Raw genomic sequence first — 20,565 nt, 5'->3', positions numbered from 1 at the left:
TCGAATATTAAAGACCACTGTGACAAAATACACCAACTTGCAAGATTCTAATGAAAACCCCTGACATTTTAATAATATTCCTCTTCAAGGGAGGTGATTTAAAAACATCATTTCCTCTGTATTGCCCTCAGGTCTGTGAAGCCAGGTGTGAAATGTAGGGTAGGCAACACCATTATGAAGATTTCTAACTAATTTTCTTTAATAACTAAAGAAAAGCAAAGAAAGGAAATGAGAAAATGAATGCTTCCAACAGCTAAGACAAATTGAAGAACACGAAAGTGTGGAATCTTAGTTTATCCTTGACAGGTTAAATTCTAATAATATGATTGTTATCATTTACTGAATGTTCTCTAAGGGCCTGGCAGTATTTTAAATACATTACATTTAGTCCTCACAATGTTCTCTCAAGGTGCAGAGTGAAACAGAGGCTCAGACAATTCTAGGTAATCTCCTAATACCTTACCCTAAGTGAGAGAGCTTGCATGCCAACTTAGCTCTGACTGATGTAAATGTTCACACTCTTTCTACTGTACCATAGCGCCTCAAAAGAGAAACATTTTATTGGATGCCAGGAAGTTCTGGGGACAAGTGATCACTAAACTAAAATTTATATACACTGATATTACTAGCAGCCAACATGGGATAAACAGGAGAAAAATGAGATACTGCACTGACAGCTTGCATTGTTAATACAAACATACCTAAAACATAATGGTAATATTGCTTGAATATTTGTTAAGGTCCATGAGCCAAGTCACATGGTCACGTTTGTGAAATAATTTGTTAAACCAGGCACTTAAATGAAAAACCGAAATGAAATCAAAATACTTTAAAAAATAATGTATATAAAATATCTATCATACTCCCTGACACATGGTAAGCACTCCGTGGATATGTGCTATTATTTTTATTAGTAAAACATCCAAGTTTTTATGGTCTTTCTAAATTATTCCACTATACACCCAATAACTAAATAACCCTGGCTAAAACAGAATTAACAGATGTTTCAGTTAAATCTGATTTCACCATTTTTAAGGTTGCTTTCTCTATCACACTACCAATCCTAAGTATAAACCACACAATTAGAACTCAGATTAAGTTTCAAAGTATAAAGAGAGTTCAAAGTTATCATAGAAAACACTGTCCCCAAGAATTATTACTAGGTTTAAAGAATTACAGGATATATTTATAGCCCCCCTTAGTTTCATCAAAATTGAAATTACTAGTAACTAAAGTTTGAAAAAAATGTTTTGCTAAAAAGAATCCTTGATCTGTAATTCTATATCTGTAAAATGTAGCCCACTAATCAAACGACTAAAACATTTACATTGTTATGGATTTTATAATAAAAAGTGAAAATACTTTTACCTTTTATTTTTAAAACTCTCTTTAAATTATTACCTAAGCATATTTAGAGTTGAAAGACCTCAGTTTGAATACCAGAGCTATGACTAGTAGTTTTGTGCCTATGACCAGTCACATAATTATCTGAGTTTCAGTTTCCTTGCCTGTTAAATAAAGACAATTCAGCTACCCAAATCCAAGTAAATATTACGATAGTCATCATTGTCATTTCAACTACCAAATAGAAGCTAGAGGTACAGGAGGCCTGTTTTCCAAACTTACATGGCCAGCCCAGTACTTAATATGGTTTCAACTTTGGATGCCTCTAAGGAAGACATTCAGGCTCAGCTCTCACCCTCTCCCACTGGGACTTCACTTGCCCCTCCCTGTCGGAAGACATCTGCATATGCGACTCAGCTAGAACTCTAAGACTGGACTTGAAGTCTAGGAGAAAGAATAAAAACCAAGAAATAGCTAGTTTCCAGCCTCAAGCTCAAGTAACAAAACACATCTCATCCCCCAAATTCATGCTGTTTTTTAATCGTATTTCTTTGTGAGCAGAATATTCGACATGCAAGTTTTTTTTTTTCTTAGCAACCATGACGAGATCTGAAGCAGTAAAATCTTCCCACGTATCAGAAAAGAAATTTCTAAGTATTCCAAATCCCACACTTATATTTCTATATGAAGATGCAACTGCTCAAGCAGTATGTTTAAAAGCTATACATGAAAACTTGCCTCGGAATTTATCAGATTAATAGAATAGAAAGGATGCAAGAATGGTTTTAATCTCAACATTCACTCAATTAACAGAGAAAACATGAAAGTGACCTCGGCTTAATAACTTCTTAGTTCTTGATCAATTCACAACACAACGATAAGCCACTCAGGCTGGATTTGGAAAGGAAGGTTATGCCCTTCGTGGCGGATCGCAGTGCTGACTTGGACCTTTCTGCCAGCCTCGCCCGGCTGCCTCTATGAAGCTGCTGTCAGACCAGCCGGGGTGCCTGCGTGCACCTACACAGCAGCACGGAATTGAACTCGAAGTAGTGTCTTTGTGATATCTTTTCAACAAGTCATGTCCCATTCAGCCTGCTAGTTTATCTCTGTCAGGCTGGGTGCCCAAGTGGCTTCCGCGAGCTGTCAGGGACAGGTAGACCAACCTGCTTTGTGCTGAGGAGGTAATGCATCTTTCGGGCTTGGTAATCTCTTTTCTTCTCCTCCCTTTCCAGGTCGGCCTTCTTCTCTTCCCTTTCTTTCATCTCTGCAAACTCCTCCAGAGCCTTCCTGCAGGAATCAGTTTGTGGTTATTCATGATACAAAAAATCTGCTAACCTTTTAATTCTTTCACTGATGAGAATCAAGTAAGTTTTTGAGGGGTAACCATTGTCCACATCCATCAAAATCAGTGGTGGAATCGAACTTACTGGCACATTCTAGGGGAATCTTTGCAATCTTTAAAAAGCATTTAAGTGATTTTTCAGTGGTGAAATTTTGAAAATCAAGTATCTACATATTATAATCAGTTCAATAGCTGAGGAACTGTATCAAATGCAAAGTAAGTTAATTACTATGCTATCATTTTCTTTGGCTATTTTGGACTTAGTTAAATATCCTAAGAAAACATCTGGGCTATTGATTTCCTTTAAATTTGGTATTTACCAAGTTCTCATTGTTTACTTTACACACTAACAGGCTAATTTAAAAAGTGTGATGGGTTTTTACACATATACTTAATTTATTCTAAGTTTACTTCAGTTAAACAGTTTAAATAATATCAACAAGATTACATATATTATCCTGTACTTGAAAGGTTGACATTTTGTTCAATTATATCAATAATTAGAATAAAAGCCAAATTGGGTGCATAAGTTCACAACTTTCTAAGTGTAATAAATTCCATTAAAATAATGAAATTTTCATCACTTATGTATATGTATTTTAAAAATTTAAACAAAAAATCACCTCTTAAAATATACTTTGTGACAAATACCTGCTAAATAGAATATTATCAAATTATGGAAGAATAAATCCTTTATTTTCATAGAACAAGTTTAACCACTCATGCTAAAATGTTTTGAAATTGTACTTTATGCTTTTAAAAAACAGATATGTAACTTAGTGTCTAGTTCTATAAGTAAAATTTTAAGTAAAGCATCTGGGCACATACCTCAAAGATAGCAGGGGAAAGTAGAGGGCAGAATTCCAAAAATTAAAAAAAAAAAAAAAAAAGATTCTCATTTCTATTTCAATGACTGGAAATATTTTTGTCGCAATTTTCTGTTAAAGGCTACTAATACAATACTTCATACAAGGTTACTTATGAAACACTCTGACGTTTAAAAATCACCATGCTCTGCTATTGCAGCAGAGCTATTTTTTCCAACATAAGGTTAAATTGCAAAATAAATGAATTACTTGGAGTGGCATGGCCCTCATTTTGCCACCCTTCTCTTGAAAATTGCTTATTAATATGAAAAAAGGAGTCAGAAAATAGCCTGTTTTACTTTATGCATAGTATTTTGGGGGCTTCTGCACCCACAGAGCTGGGCTGGCTGCACATTTAGATTGTGCTGGCAGGCTGGTACAATGACCTTTCTGACCTGCATCTCAAGGCTATTATTAATCGCTAAGTAACCTGGTAAAGCCAAACAAATTTGTTTCCATTGAAAGGATCTCTATCTGTGTCTGAGAATTTGTTCTGTACCAAACAAACCTCATTAACTGTGTCCATTTTTGACAAAGAACCAGGAGTTACAGGGATTGGCGACCTTTCTTTGTCCTTAGGTACAAATTTCAAGGCAGTTACATATGAATAAATGAGAATTTTTACCAGGAAAAGTAACAATCATATGTTACATAAGGAAGTGAATACGTCATTAATTTTCACCTTTACTTTTGATATTATGTAAAAAATAAATATCTCTTCTCTAATTCCTCTTATAAGTCTTTAAGATAATTTAAAATAACCAATGAACTGCCGCTATAAGGATAATTACTCAGATATGCAGGTATCCAATTTTATGTTACTCCAAAGATAATGACAGGAATTTTCTGAGTAATCACAAAAATTAAAACAACACATCTAAAAAGAAGTTTGTGTTCTATAAATAATTTAATGAATATGAAGAGATCTTACATAAGAAAGAAAAAAGGCCCAATAAAATTGAACACATACATGAACAGGCAAGGTGCAAAGAAGTAACTAGGACTTGGATACGAAATGAGGGTGGAAATTACTTGAAGCAGTAAAAACCGTCCATCTTCAGGATATGGAAACATAAAATTAAAACAATGTGTACTTGGGGAGCTTGACAAGGAGAGTTAAAACTGAGAGAGGTGTAAAAGAATGCCAGTTTCCAGTATATAAAGAAAACACAGAGTAAATCTAGAAGGAACTGGGAAGCCCTACAAATAAATCCAAGAAATTTGACAAAACCCTAGAAAAACTAATCTGGGGTAATCGCAAACCACAAAAATAATTAATTTAGTCAATTCATACAATTATTGAAAAAAAATCAATCTAAAGTTGCTAGCTGATTTATTGCCCTACTTGAGAGTATACAGTTGTATTGAACACCACAATTATATTTATGTTAAATAACCAAGTAGGAGGAGCTGAATAAATTATTTATCCTTGATATACAGGTTTTTGTTATAGCAATCTAGATGAAGATATGGCTCAGTGTAAAGGATGCAGTAAAAAATTATATCCCATTAAAGATTAAAAGCTGGAAACCATTGTAACTAGGGCTCCCTGCAAAAATATAAAATTTACCTATTTTTTAATCCAGCAATTTTTAAAATGCTTTTTAAACAATTAAAAATTTCTCCAAATAGTTTCAGGTTATGAATATTTTTTTTAATTTCAGGTGTATTGACTTATTTCTATCTTCAAAAAAAATCCTGTGATATATATGGGATAGGTATAACTAATTACCCTATTTTACAAATATGAAAACACATAAAGAGATGAAATGACCCATTCTGAATAACAAATCAGTTAATGGCAGAAATGGAATTAGAATCCCTAGATATGCAGATTCTCTAACCACAGACCAGGCTATAGTCATCCTGATACAAGAAATACTATGCAGAAGCTACTTTTATTGAAGGAACCATGATTATTTTCTTTTATCTTATGATCCTGTTTCCTATTATATAGTTAGAGAAACCAGGATAAGTCCCCAGACTTTCTGTACCAGTTTTTATATATACAAAACATTTTGTGGTATTAGTTTTAAAATAAAGGCAAAAATTACTGAAACTATGTAAAGCTTTACATATTTGAATATATTTTGCTAATGATATCTATAATGATAATAAAATATTTACATATTCTAATCGTGATAACAATAATAAAAATAAGAATAGCCACTTGGAGGCAATACAGTAGAGCAGTTAAACAACATAGACTCTGAAATTACACCTGGTTATAAAATCTCTGCTGGGCTACTTACTAGCTGTTTAATCTTTGAGCCTCAATATCCTCATCTGTAAAATGCAAATATATTATCAGTATTTGTATCTTCTTCCTCAAGCTATTGTGAGAATCGAATAGATTAATCTATGTAAAGTGCTCAGAGTAGTGGCTGGCACATAGTAAGGTGCTACATTAGAGAATGTTTCCTGTGAGCTGCGTACTAGGTTACATGCTTTATCTACATAACTGAATAGGAATCTTTTATGCTTTCTTAAATCCCGTCAATGATCTTCTCCTTTCTCTCTCCACATTAGTGTGCACCTTATGGATGAGATTTCCCACAAGGCAGAGCAAGGAATCTGGCTTCTAAGAGGCAGGAAGCATGGGGTAAACCTTGACCAGTGGGAAATAGAAGACAGAAGAGATTCATGCAAATGAATTTCCCTTTTTTACTGTCTTTCACATACTGCTTTGAGAGGTCTCCTTGCAGATTGGGAGAAAACCTATGTGGCTAACAAAGGAATGCACACCTGCTCCACTAGGTTGTGTCACTCTGGAATGTGATGTGAAGCAGTGGTCCAGGGCTGCAGGAGGTCATCCTATCACATCCTCCCTATAGGACCAAAGCACCCAATACAGCTGCCCTGACTGTTGGTGGCTGACAGCTCAAGCTACATCTCACTGGAGAAAATCTGCCCCACCCCAGGTTTTGTCACCCTCTCCTCCATTTGGCATCCAATGACAGGCCCAGAGCCTCTGTGCCAATCTAGCACTACTCTCAAGGCCCATCCAAAGCCCAGAGCTTCCTGAGATTGGCTGAGACTTCCGATGAGGCTCATCACCTCCCTCTGCTTTCCTTTTCCACTCCCTTAGAGACGTTATTCCCCAAATGCTCCCCAATAACACTCACAAACCAAATCACTGTCTCAGAGTCTGTTTCCATCTCTGACACTTCACTCCCCCTTCTCCCTCACCCTCGCTGTCCTGAGCTAGAACCACTCAAATAAAGGATTAGCAGTTTAATCCTTGACTTACATTTTGTTTCCAAGAGCTTCCTGGCTAAGACATCTACAATACCTCATTTAATCCTTTCACAGTCCTGTGATGCAGATATTACCCACACCCATTTCACAGAGGTGAGATCTCTGCCCAAACTCTCAAACTAGAAAGTGGCAGAGTTAGAATTTGAATCTAGGTCTGACACCAAAATCCATGCCTTTAAGCACAATACTATACTCATACCATACATTGTGCCCAATCTAATATTTTATTTAGATATCGATAGACATTTTTTTTTTTCTGTAACTTTGAATATTGTAGTATCCATACTATTTTCCCAAAGTCCTCAAAAGGGAAAAGCTGCTTTGTTTTGGAAAAGTTTAAATGAACTATCGCTACTCTTCTTCATCATCAGATCATAAAATTATAACTGGGGATCTACACGTGACCTTGGAATGGACAAACTTTTGCATTTGCAGCCACATATGTCATCTCTTCTTAACACGTTTTCCACTTGCTACTTTTGAGTATATAAAGAATGCTAATGAACATCATAATGTATAAAAAGAGACAGAAACTGACAAGATCCTTAAAAGCTAATTAGCACAACGAAACTAACAAACAATAAAAACCCACAGGCCTTTCAGGATCGGCCCTGTTTTATCTCTCCATCTCACTTCATACCACTCCTCCTGTGACTACTGTGCTTTGGTCAGCATGGCTTTATTTATTCCCTAGCAAACAATTTACCCTATTTCCTTTCCTAGAAAGGACCCTATTTCCTTTCCTAGAAACGGTTTACCTCAGGACCTTCACTTACACTGTATTTTCTGCCTTGAACTCCCTTCACAGCAAGCTGAATTTTCTCCCACTGTTATTCTCACTCATCATACCATAATTCTGTTTTTTCCTCTATAGAGCTTAACATTTATAATTATGTCTCTATGGCTGTATTTGCTTATTTAATGTATGTCTCACCCACTAGATTGCAAACTCTATAAAGACTATGTCTGTTTTATCCATGTTTATTTAAATGAATAAATAAACAGATTTTACAAAGATAGTCCTGGTCAGTAGGACCATTACATTGGATATGAGTACTGTCATAAAGAATTCACTCTATTGTCTCCATATACATATGGAAGTCTGCGTATATGAATGACGACAGGAACCTGAGAGAAGTGACTACAGAAACAAGTACATGATTCTGCTCAGTTCTGAGCCCAGATGAAAGCTAATGATAACTTGCTATCATGCAATAATTCATGTTTCCTTGCATTGCACATTTTCTTTCTCTCATCATGATTTGTCCTTTTAAATTGTTTCTTGATTTTTGCCCAAGGTCTGAGCCAAAGAAGAAAAATAATGTACCTTCAAAAACTATTTCTTGAAGAAAATAGAGCACTCCACTCAAAACTATTTTCAGAAACAAATAATATTTATAAGATAAAAAACATCCAAATTCATAATTACAATTTGGGAATTATTCTCTTCTATATATTACTGATTAAATTATTCACAGCTCAGTATTCGATCAGCAGACTCACGTAATACTTATTTACCATAATAAAAATTATTAAGATGGCCGCCTATGCCATTCAGAAGCGAGCTATATATTTTGCCATTTTGTTTGATTTTCTTATTCATTTCAAAATATAGTACTAAAAAAATTGTGTATAATTTTTATCTTCTAGTGCAGCAGAACGACAGTAACAACAATAAAGACCAGAAATCTCTACCCTTTCCTCTAAAAAGCCTTCGAGATCCCTTTAAAAAGAATTACTCTCTAGCTGTTCCTACTCTAACAATCCTTTACTCCTACTTTCTATAACAAATTATACCTGTAAACATGCACCACTTCAGCACTCCTCCTACTATGTGCTAAGGTCCTGAAGGTCAGGGTTAAGGTGTGCCCCTCTCAAAATATGTGGCCTAATATCTGGTATACACTAGGTGCGAGCCTCCTTTTTACTATTTCTCAGCCGACTAGTAGTGCATTTCATCACTTCTGGTGGTCTGATTAGAAGAAGGAAGAAGCCACACTGAGAAAGCCCCCCTTGGGAAGGGGACGTAGAACCCAGACTCTGGCTCTTTGTCAAGGACAGTGGTTCTCAGAGTGTGGTCCCTGAACAGCAGCATCAGCCTCATTGGGGAACTGCTAGAAACGCACATTCTCAGGCTCTGGCCCAGACCGACTCAATCCGAAATTCTGGAGGATGGGACCCTGAGTCAATCTCCTGCCTGCTAAAGTTTGAGGAGCACACTAGTTACAGCAATGAGATTGTCAGCTCTGTTGAGGAAGTAAGGTGATTAGATTCTACTCACTAGTATGACACCATGAAGCGATGCAATTATATTCAGTTAATGATCTAATTATGAATCTCACCATATTAGCTAAAGCACTATGAAGTACTACAAAGGAGACAGGATATGTACATCCCAATACGTCCATAGAAATCATAATTTTGACAGAGAAATTTAAAAGTTACGTGGAGATTGTTTTAAAAGCACGGATGCCCCAAATTCCATAATTTCTCAAATAAAAACAAAAAGCTATCATCTGTACCATCCTTAAGAAAAATATATAGTTCTAAGAAAATGGACTTAAACAATTCTCTAGAGTCCTCACTCTGTCTGATGGCAAAGTCAGTGATATCTTCTGTTGGGAGAAGCTTTCAAAATAAAACTAGCTGAATAGCTTGAGTTTCTGCTGTGGTATGTTATGACATAGAAGTATTTTAGTTAAATTTATTGAATGGACTTATGTTGTATCTCTAACAATTGTCTACTCTCAATCTGTCCATATTAATGTAACCAAATAAGAAGATAATAAAAGGAAAAAGGGAAGGCTAAGTCTAAAATATAAGTAAAATTACTAACCACAAATAAAGCAATTACATGCTTGGAGTTGGTACGTGACATCCAAAAATATTTTGAGACTGATAAAACCTTAGAACAGATGATCTGGAAGTCATTAAGATACTCAAAATATTTGCATTTGAAACAAAAGCTTCATGTTAAGTCAGTCAAATCATTTAAACCACTAATTTTATCTACCTGGTTACCTAGGCCCTGGAATTGTTGGACAGGTGTTGTAAATTTCATTAGGGCAGCGCTTTCGAAAGGGAAAATACGGTTTTAAAGTAAGCACTCGGGGGCTTCCCTGGTGGCGCAGTGGTTGAGAGTCTGCCTGCCAATGCAGGGGACACGGGTTCGTGCCCCGGTCTGGGAAGATCCCACATGCCGCGGAGCAGCTGGGCCCGTGAGCCATGGCCGCTGAGCCTGTGCATCCGGAGCCTGTGCTCCGCAACGGGAGTAGGCCACAACAGTGAGAGGCCCGCTTACCGCAAAAAAAAAAAAAAAAAAAGTAAGCACTCGGTAGTACATAGCCCTTGATACTCAAGCACTCAGGCTGTTCCTGAACATCACACCTTACTCTGAAATCTGGAGTTAAGACTTTCACATTTTGAAAACATTTAGAAAAGGGCTCTCATAAAACACTTCTCAGTAACTCTTGAAAATCCTTTGTTTGTAGTATAGATCAATTTCCCTTCCAAATGTCTAAGCTACTTTTCCAGTTAATATCATGAAGAAAATTAACACACATTTATTTATTCACTCGGGCAGTCATAAGTATGTTTAAAATATTAAAAGAAATAAAGTTGTGTAAAGTCCAGTCCCTGCCTTCAAGTAGCTTGCAAATAAAATAGCTGATAACTAACTAGCTTATAGACAGAATAAGTCTATGAAGAAACACATAAACAGTGCTTAAGTTCAGAGAGCTCCACTCTGTTTAGAGGGGTCAGAAGAAAAGGCAATGGAGGTGGGAACAGAACAATGAACAGGCTTTCACTAAAGCGAGCAAGCTGGGATGGAGGGGAGTGGTAATGAAATGAGGATGGATTATTCACAAAAAACTCCAGCTTTCTTTGGTAGACTTGATCTATCAACAGCAAGTTGGGGGCAATGCACTTTAGAGCAGAAGAAAGGCTTCCGGACCAAGGGTGAGTAGTCTCTCGAAGGGTAATGCTAGCAAATTTGTCCACTATAGACTAGATATTTTGAGAATGAAAAAAGTGAAAAAAGAAGATCATGGTCAATGTCATAAAATTACAGTACCATGACTCCACTCTGATCGTAAAAAGGGAGCATCCAGTTGCTCCATTATTTCATTTGCGTACTTTTCATGGTTTTAAAAAGCAATAAGACTCCATTGAAAGATCATTCGTGAAAATCAATTTTTTTCTTCTTCTGGCTCTTTTGAATAGACTCAGTTGAAAAGAATTTTTTGCATAGCATTCTTTCTAAACATATGCACATGTATCACTGTAAAATTATTTTCTTTTTACTACTCTGGACAACTTCTATAAAAGGAAGTAAAATTTTATGTAATCTATATGATGTCCAATAATTGAGAGTAACATTGAGCTAAGTACAATAATAGGCATAATAATAAAATATATTGACTCAGTGCATCATATTCAGGAGCTCCAAATGCTTCACAGACATTAGTTCATCCTCACAACATCCCCCTGAGGTTGGTAAGGGGCAGGTATCATTAACAAGGTTCCTGTGCTTCTTTGTGAAATGAAATGACTTTACAGACGGTGACTTTGAGACACAGCATGGGGGCTTTCTTGCAAAAAGGTAGATCAAGGCACATCACATTCTCTCTCCCTTGAGAGTGTATCTTCACAGTAACTCATTCAGCTGTGGAGAATGAGTATCAAGCTACTGAAGTTTTGTTTTGGGTAGAGTTCAGCGTTGAGTAGCTAAAGTTCCCATTTCAAATGAAAAGAATTGTAAGATCTTATTTACTTTGCGTTTACTCCAAAATCACACATCGTCTCTTATTTAAAATGTGTTAACTTCACTTTAAAGCAAAAATACTTGTGGTTGCTTTTCCATGCAATCCACTCAACACAGATCAGGGACCTCTCTAAACTAATCCTGATGCTATCATAAAGCACTGACCTACCACAGGATGATGGCAACTATTTTAAAGCAGTCTATCACATGTAACTTCAATAAATGAGTTTGGGAAAACTATTTATGGACCAATTATTTTATAATTGATCTTAGAAATCTCTTTCATATGAATGCTAAACAGAATCTTATCCTATGTATTCTTAGCCAGGATAAGAAAAGACTACAAAATAGTAGTAGAAAGAACAGAGAGAGAGAGAAACTGGGGGCATTGTCTCTCAGTTCTCTTCAATGTCACTCCTGAGAGAGGAAATAGACAGATTAGAAGGGAAACAAGATGGAAAAAGCTTAAAGGCATTACAAAGGGGGAACGAAAAAAGTATTTTTTAAAAAGTGATGCTTTTTAATTCATTGCTTTTGTAGTATGACACCACTGCATACCTTTCCTCTTCATCACAAAATTTCTATTTTATATATATATACACATATCTGTTAGTGGTATCTCTCTCTATACACACACACACAGTCTTTAGGAATTCCCATTCTACAATAATATTTTAACTAAGATACCTGTTAACAATTTTTTCTCAACGATCCAAGCTTTTAAGTATTATAACTATTTAAGAATATAATGCATTACTTTGGGCTTGCTTAATTCTTATGCCAAGAAGATGCTCTCAAATATAATCCTCGTGTTTATAGTTTACATATTTCTAGGACCTCTAAGTCACCTTTTACTAGGGAAACCTTAAAAGGAAGGAAATACAACAGATTACATTAATCGGATCTGTATTTTAGAGTCATTCAGGCAGCAGAAGGAAGGACAGCTTGATGAGGAATGAGAACAGAGGGCTAGGAAAAGAAGTGATAGAGCTTGGTCACCAACAGAATGGAGAAAAGCATCTTTAGTATGAATCCCATGTTTCTGGCTTGGGCACTGAAATGAAAAATGGTCCAATTCACCATAAGAAGAAGAGATTTGGGGAAAAAATTACTATTTCACATATAAAGATGCTTAATTTGAGGTGTCTGTGGATGTCCAAGTGGCAGTGTTAGCAGGCATTTGAATAAATGTTTATAATAATCAGAACATTCTTGGCTGGAGAATATTCAGATTTATAAATCATCAAAACATAAGTGGTAACAGAAGTCACTGAAGTGGAGGAGACTGTCCAGAGGATAAAGAATGAAAAGGCAAGTGCATCAAAGAGAGAATACTAATATTCAAGATCAGGCAAATAAAGGCGAGTACACGAAAGAAATGGAGAGGAAACAAGCAGAAAAGTAGAAAGGAAGCCAGGGGAGAGTGCCTTCAGAGAATCTAGGTTACAAGAGAGAGTAGAGAAGAAAGTAATCAACACGGTCATGTGCTTCAAAGAGGTCAAATAAGGTGAAGGGCAAATAGCCGGTTGGATGGTACTTTAAATAATCTTTTAGCAATGGTTACATTTTCTCAATACACTTTCACAGTAACTTAAAACGTAGCTTCAAGTACGACTGTAAATGTGTATTATTGAGATATCAGGTACCCAAATCTGATTTCCACTATATAAATTTACTCTCAATGAGCAATATTAAAAACAGCATTACCAATCCTTAACACAGAATTAAACAGGGAAAAAAACCACAAAAAACAACTCCCTTCCATCCACCTCCTATCAGAGGATCAGCTAGGATAAGTGAGAGATAAGAACTTCTAATCCATCCATTCCTCCATGTTGGACGACCACGAGGCTGAGTCCACAAACCAACATATTTTAGTCCCTTGCTTTCAAATGAGTAACAGTTTATTGCTACGTTCTGGCTCTTTTTCCCCCCCAAATATCACCACAAAAAAGAGAGACTTGAAATTCAGAGAGCTTTTTTCTGTTTAAAAAAAAAAAAAGTTACAGAAGTCATTGTTCACTACATTACTGTGTCTCCTATTGAGGGTTCATATGTGAAATTTCCAGAAATTTCTAGAAAAGCTGTTTCTTGTATGTGCAGTAATGTTTTCTCCATTTTGACAATGGGACATTCTTAACTAATCACATCCCCTGATCAGAGTTATCATTCTGTATTTTCCTTTACCATGATCCTTGTTTCTTTTACTCATAAATGTCTTTTGTAAACTTCTTGAAATTCATTGTATAAAGAGTTAAATTTGAAAAAAATTAAATATATATACAGATACATATATAACAAAATTATACTCGATGTAATAAGCTTTTTCCTTTTATTAATTCTATCTCAGGAATGAAGGGATTTTTTCCTTTTTATATACTTGGCTTTAAAAATGTTTTGAAATAACAAATTGTTAAAGGTAGTGCATTCTTGGTAAAAATAAAAATAATGTAAAAAGGCTGTGATCAAATAGTTGATATCATTCCATGTTTTAAAGTGATTATATGGATTATGTCATTAATTACTAATGATGGATAAATAATAGACTGTTTTTAAAAAAAAGATTACATGCTGTACTTTAAGTTAGACACTCTAGTATGTTATTACCTAAATTCTACTAAATTAATTGCTATAATTATTGTCTCTTCGTATATAAAGTGATTCTACAGAAAGAAAGTCATGCGGACAGTTAACACTACAGACTAATTTGGTCCTTGAAAACTAAAATGTTATTTTCTTTATGTCTTAGGCTAGCCCTTACGCAAAGAGCCCGTCACCCAGATACAATTCGATAAAGCCAAACTGCTATCATTTAGTTGGCTGAGATCGGAACATTATATTTTTAAAATGTGGTTTATTGAAACATTATCTTTAGGTAATCATATTTATTCTCCTCATTTTCACAATATCTATGCTGCTCCACTTATGTCCTTGAAACAGGGAACAGGGATATCCTAGTATGAAAAAGTGGCCTCGCTGCTGGAGTTCATAAATTTTGTTCAGCTTTGGATGAGTTCAAAGAATTGCCATGTAAGAAAAGCCTTACAGAGGGAATTTATCTGATTACGGCAGTAATAATTACCCAGCTGTTTATTGCAGATAGAGAAATAATTCATGTAGGCAATAGGCCGTGGTGGCAATGACACTCCGCATTTAGTAAATATGCAAACTGTTCACTTCTAATTAACCAAGCTAGAGGATGCCCTTATTAAATGTATAAACTAAAAGTGCCTTCTTGACAAGTGATGAATTGTTACATTGCACAAACTCTTGCCACAGAATTATTGGAGTGAACTTGGGGCTTAACTTCATTAAGAGATCTTGTGGGATAGTTAAATGAGGATGGACAGTATAACAAGGCGTACCTGACAGCCAATGATATGTTAGAGCCGAAAGGAACTGTACCTTTTCTTCTGTCCTACTTAACTGCTCAGATTCATGAGAGATAAACTGTGAAACTGTAGAGTTAATTTGAGTTCAAATAATAAAAATAAATGAAATAACACGACAGCCCATTTATGGAGGCCACCTGACAGTTTACCCAGCAGATGAATCTACAAAACAGCCACTTTTTATGGGTCAAATCTCTTTCATGTATCAACAACGGAAAATCTACCACTCTTTCTGTTAACCGAAAATAACTTGTTTAATAAAAATAAATAGTTCTATCGACTAGCTTTAAAATAAAATATGTTTCAAAGAGAAAATCGATGCGTTTTATTAAAGAAAAGTAATACAGTATGGAAATTACTCTTAATATTGCTTTGCTCTGAATGGGTTTTATTTAATTTTACCAAATAATTAATTATGAGATAGTTCAGTGTCTATATTCTATGCTTACCCTTACTTTAAGGTAACCATTCTTTAGCAAACATCTATACAGATATGTCCATCCTAATTAAGAATCTCATGAAAAGTAATACTTAGAGGGAAGTCCTAGACGTAATGAAGCAAAACTAAAATATTTCTAGCTGAAGTGTACAATAGGTGATAACATCTACCTCACAGGTTTGTTGTGAAAATGGAAGGAGATAATGAGAATCAAGGGTATACCATAAGTGCTCAATATATGTTAGCAATTTATAATGTGTTTGAGTGGCAATAGCTCTATTTGATTGAAAGATTAATCCCTAGTGTTTTCAATGGGAGGTTCATGCTGAGGTCTGTTAAGACTCTACACTTGCTCTTTCATCTGCATCATACAGCCTCTGAGAATGTAAAACGTGTGAACTGGCATTTCAGATAATATCAGAATATTATTGTAAATGTTTGCTTAACTATATATTTATTGTAAAACATGAAACGATATATAAAAGAAGCATTACATATTTTAAGAGAATCAGACTTTGCCACTATTGAAAGTCTAATGTGGCTCCTCCAGATTTATAATATATAAGTTAACAAATTTTTATGCACTGAGGAAGAATATATGACCCCATCTTCGAAATATATATGCATTCATACAGACATTTTTTTAATGAACACGCTATGTCAAGAACTGCAACAGGAAATAGAAAAATGGTCATTATTACAAAGATAAAACTTTCGTATCTTAATGCAAGAATACTAGTATCAAGGGTTAAACTAAGACTGCTTTAATTAAGAAAGAACCATATATACGAATAATAAAAACAAAGGTTTTATAAATGTATCTATACATGCAAAACAATTTAGTTTCCACACCTTGAAGAAAGAGTAAGATTGAAAAAAAGGAAAGAAATGACACTCAAAGAAAGCATAACAATAAAAGCTAATATTGAGTGCTTGTTAAAATAAGTATGTGTGGCTTTGTAGGAAAACAGTGAATGTACGCTCTTTTGCCTTTCTTCAATCAGCCAAATGAACAAACATAAACAAAAATATATGAAAAAAAACAAGGAAGAGTCACAACCCCCATCATCAACTCGAGAGAATAACTAGGAATTGAATAAATGGAGAATATCTGTCATATTCAATTAAATTTAAAGTACAAGTTCAGGGTATCTTCCTCAATCACAAAGTCAGTGTAGTGTGTGGGAAATATCAATACGTGAACAAGGTTGAAGAACCTAGTGAGTACCCTCACCAAGACGGATAAAGACAGGGACTGACTGGGATGCAGAACTGAGGGAGAGAATCTGAGGCCAAGCAATTCCTCTTTTCATTGATCAGAACTGCTGACTGAGTTGAGACGTGATGGCAAACCTGGGCTGCAGGAGAACGGGGAAAAGTAGCCTGAGAGCCGCTGAATAAAGTGAACTGGAGAAAGAAAAGACAGCCCGTAAGCTGTGGAGCTTCACGAAATCAATTTCCACAGTGACAGGAGGTCATCAGACTTGGGAGGACAGCGGCAAGAGCACAGCTGCCCACGGCCCCAGCTCACTCTCTACCCCTCGTTAGATAGCTGAATGAATGAACGAGAAAACAAACCACCGATATCTAGCTTAAGCACTAAAAACAAGTACAAGAATTTGAGACCCAATTAGAAATTTTAGTAAGGTATAAAATTACTCTGCCAAAAGATACTGCTTTCCTATATGTAAAAAAAGAAATACTTAGAAAATGAAAGAAAGTATACCATTAGCAAATATAATAGAAAAATATGAAATTCTTAGAAATAAAATTAGCAAGAAATAGGTAGACCCTGTATAACAAAATTTTATTAATGGACATTTTTTTAAAATCCACACAAATGAAGATATATGCCTCATTGTTTGGCAGGAAAACTCAAATTATCAAAATATCATTTTTCCCTATACTATTTACAAATTTAATTTAAACCCATTTAAAATCCCAATTTCCTATTTTTTGAAACATGCCAAAATGACTCAATATTTAGTTGGATAAAAATTAAGCAAAAGGAGCCACAGCTGAAAAATAAAAGTAATTTATAGCTACTTAAGCCATGCAATAAATACTATACAGGATTACAAAGAAAGAAATCAGATGGCATCAATAGTCAAGAAATAGACCCAAGTACATGTGAAGACTCTTAATATGTGGTAAGATGGCAGTTAACAGGGAGAGGTAAGTGAATTATTGAATAAATGCTATTGGAATAACTTGTTAGCCATTTTAAAAAATCTTAAGCTGGATTTCAAATTTACTGCTTATATCAAATAGATTCCAGATGGTTTCAATGTGAAAAGTTACAAAAGAAACCCTAAAATATCAAAAGAAATATGGACGACTACTTTTAAAGTCATGCAAAGAAGAAATCAGAAAAGAAGTTACTAAAAAATATAACCAGAAAAAATTGAAAGGTCAGCATATTTCAAAATCTCCATAAATATGTTGGAAAGACAAGAGCAAACAAGGGCAGATAATGGCATCACTGATGCCAAAGGGTTTGTATCCCTAGCATACACAAGGATTTTTTTACAAATCCATATGAATAATAATTATAATAAAATGAAATAGGCAAATTGAACTAGGCGAGTCATTAAAGAATACAAATGGCCAATATAAGATATTCAAATTCCTAAAAATAAAATTAGATAAAATTTAGATGGAATTGTTCACTTTATTAAATTGGCAGTGATAAAAGTCAAAATCCAGTATTGGCAAAAGGAAACAGAAACTCCTATGCGTTGTTGCTAGAAGTATAAATTGACTTTTTTAATGGAGAATTAGCTAATATGCATCGAACTATAAAATATGTTTAAACTTTTATGTAAAAGCCTTATAGAACTATGCAGAAAAAAGATAGCAGTACAAATGCAAAAAGAAATAAGCAGAGGAATGTTCTAGTAAATGTCCATCAATAAAGAAAAGATTTTCCTAAAGAAATTATGGTATAAGTATCATATACATACGCACACACAATAGGCATTGGACATTTGGACACAAATTTATACCTATTGACATAGATGTTACTTGTAGTGACAGAATACTTCCCCCTCTCTTGTTTCCTTCATGAGGAGGGATGTTTAATCTGATTAGAGGATAACCCAGCCCTCCGGGAGAGCAGGTCCCACCTTAGAATGAGGAAAAAATGAGCTGCGGGGAAGGCTGGAAGAAGAGAGAGTGGCAAGTCTGTCCCTTCCAACCCCAGGGGCCTGTGGAAGGAAGAAGGGCCTGTAGGAGAGAGGTCAGAATGTAGTGACCTATGCCCTGACCACTGAACTCCAGGCCAAAGTCTTGGAGGCAGAGAGGAAGGTTTGGTAGATTGAGAGGGATGCCAAAAAACAAGTATTGTTTTCCTACCTCCTGTTTGGGATCCTGGGAGGATCCCACCTGTGCAAGGCAGCCCAAGACAATACGGGATGGCTCCAGGCCAGCGAAGAGGATCAAATAGTGTGGTCAGGTAGGAAGGGTTTGCTTAGCACTAGTAAGTCTTCCTTGGCTCCTATACTGTATACCAGGACCAGGAAGTTCATGTATATCATTTTAGGGACAAGCAAGATCTACGTTGAGAGCTAGGGGTCAAGTCACGAGGACCACAATGGCAAAAATACAGATGACCTTGAATCAGTCTGCAGGGTAGCTAGCCTTGGCCAAGGCATCATTTGAAGCATATGGAAGATCTCAGAGAGACTGACAGAGACAGAAAGAGATGATACAGGGTCTGGTCAGCTAAGCAAAACCACCAGACCTAAATCAAGCTGCAACTGGTTACATCAAATGGTGGGTTTTAGCTGCAGATGCCAGCAGAACTCCTAGTGACAAGACTGATAACCACAGAGCTGCAGACACCAGCCACTTTGTTTACCTAAATATAAGTCAGGGCTCCCTCTTAACCCCTAGGGCCACAAGGTAACGCAAGCTCCTTATACATCCATAAAACATGGTGGAGAAGACAAGGGGGAACTCAAGGAATTATGAAAAACTGACGTATTAAAAGATTCTTTAAATTACTCTATTGGGCCAAATTGGACTAATATTTATTAGTTTCTTGCCCTCTGCCATCCAAATGCTGGAAGGATGGAATGGAGTCAAAGAATTCATAGAGAATATTAAAGTTACAGGAATAAAAAGTTGTTATATATCATGATACATCTGAGTGTGATTCCATGTAAAATAAACAGTGGGTAAACTCACAATTCAAAGCATATTCGTTTATATAAATGAATTTTGTTAATCTAGATATAAATGTCTTTTTAGTAACACTTATACTCTTACATAGACTCAGTGACTATCACCAAGAGCGTTCTTTTATAATATACACATTTTAAAGCTATATATAAATATATATACATTTAATGATGTTGATGTGTGATCATCATAGCCTTTTCCTATCACTGGTAAGATGGGTGTTGCAGCCTCAGTCATTTTGTGCACATTCCAGGGAAAAGGGAAAAAAAATGGAAGGAGAACTAGCATATCTCATCACCCAGAACTAAGTCATCTTTCCACTCTTAGCTGAAAGAAGTTTAGAAAAGACTAAACAATAACAGAAGTTAAGTTGCCAATGTTGGAGTGCAAAATGTTGGAGTGATCAAATCTAAGGAATTTTCCACAGGCCACCTCATTGCAAAGTCAACATTTGTCAGTTATCCATTTTTTCCCTCTCAGCTTGAAGTCTACAATTCTTTGCTTGTTTTGTAAAATTGGCTCTGGACCCATAAACATTTTCCCTTTGCTGGCTAGCACAGCATTAGTCTGAAAATAGAGGGTACTGGAGGGCTATTTCCAGGAAGAGCAAAGGCAGGAGTTTCTCTTCCTGGTTCCAATACGCCTGCTTCATTGTCTCCATGGCATGGCTGTCAGCTATATGCAGGGGATCCAGTGGTTGCCAACCTCTAGTGAGCTTTGCTGTCACCCCAACAGGTAAGCTATCTGTCCCTGTCCACCAGCACCCCGGTGGGCAGCTTCCTGCTCATCTCGGCTGGCACCCTGGCTGCAAAACGGCTCTGGTCCGTGACATCTCAGAAAACTCCACAGTCCAGTAGGCTGCTGCCACATCCCCGCCAATGAGGTCTGAGTCTCATCATTAACGGGTGCGGAGAGGCTCTTCCAAAAAATTTCCTTCGGGGACTTCCCTGACAGTCCAGTGGTTCAGACTCTGTGCT

The 20,565-nt window shown here is 35.9% G+C and overlaps 1 protein-coding gene across 3 annotated transcripts in view; it reads right to left on the bottom strand.

Annotated features, from left to right (window-relative positions):
* SPATA17 (spermatogenesis associated 17) overlaps positions 1–20,565 on the bottom strand; it is a 190,897-nt gene that overhangs the window by 105,848 nt on the left and 64,484 nt on the right. For all 3 annotated transcript variants that reach the window (XM_030868320.2, XM_060285188.1, XM_060285185.1), the window contains exon 6: positions 2,508–2,631. In XM_030868320.2, coding sequence (XP_030724180.1) covers positions 2,508–2,631 — 124 coding nt within the window. The remainder of the gene's footprint in view (positions 1–2,507; positions 2,632–20,565) is intronic.

The sequence above is a fragment of the Globicephala melas genome, chromosome 1 (genome assembly GCF_963455315.2).
Source record: "Globicephala melas chromosome 1, mGloMel1.2, whole genome shotgun sequence".
NCBI classification, from domain to species: domain Eukaryota; kingdom Metazoa; phylum Chordata; class Mammalia; order Artiodactyla; family Delphinidae; genus Globicephala; species Globicephala melas.
This window is presented reverse-complemented; position numbering and strand designations above follow the sequence as displayed.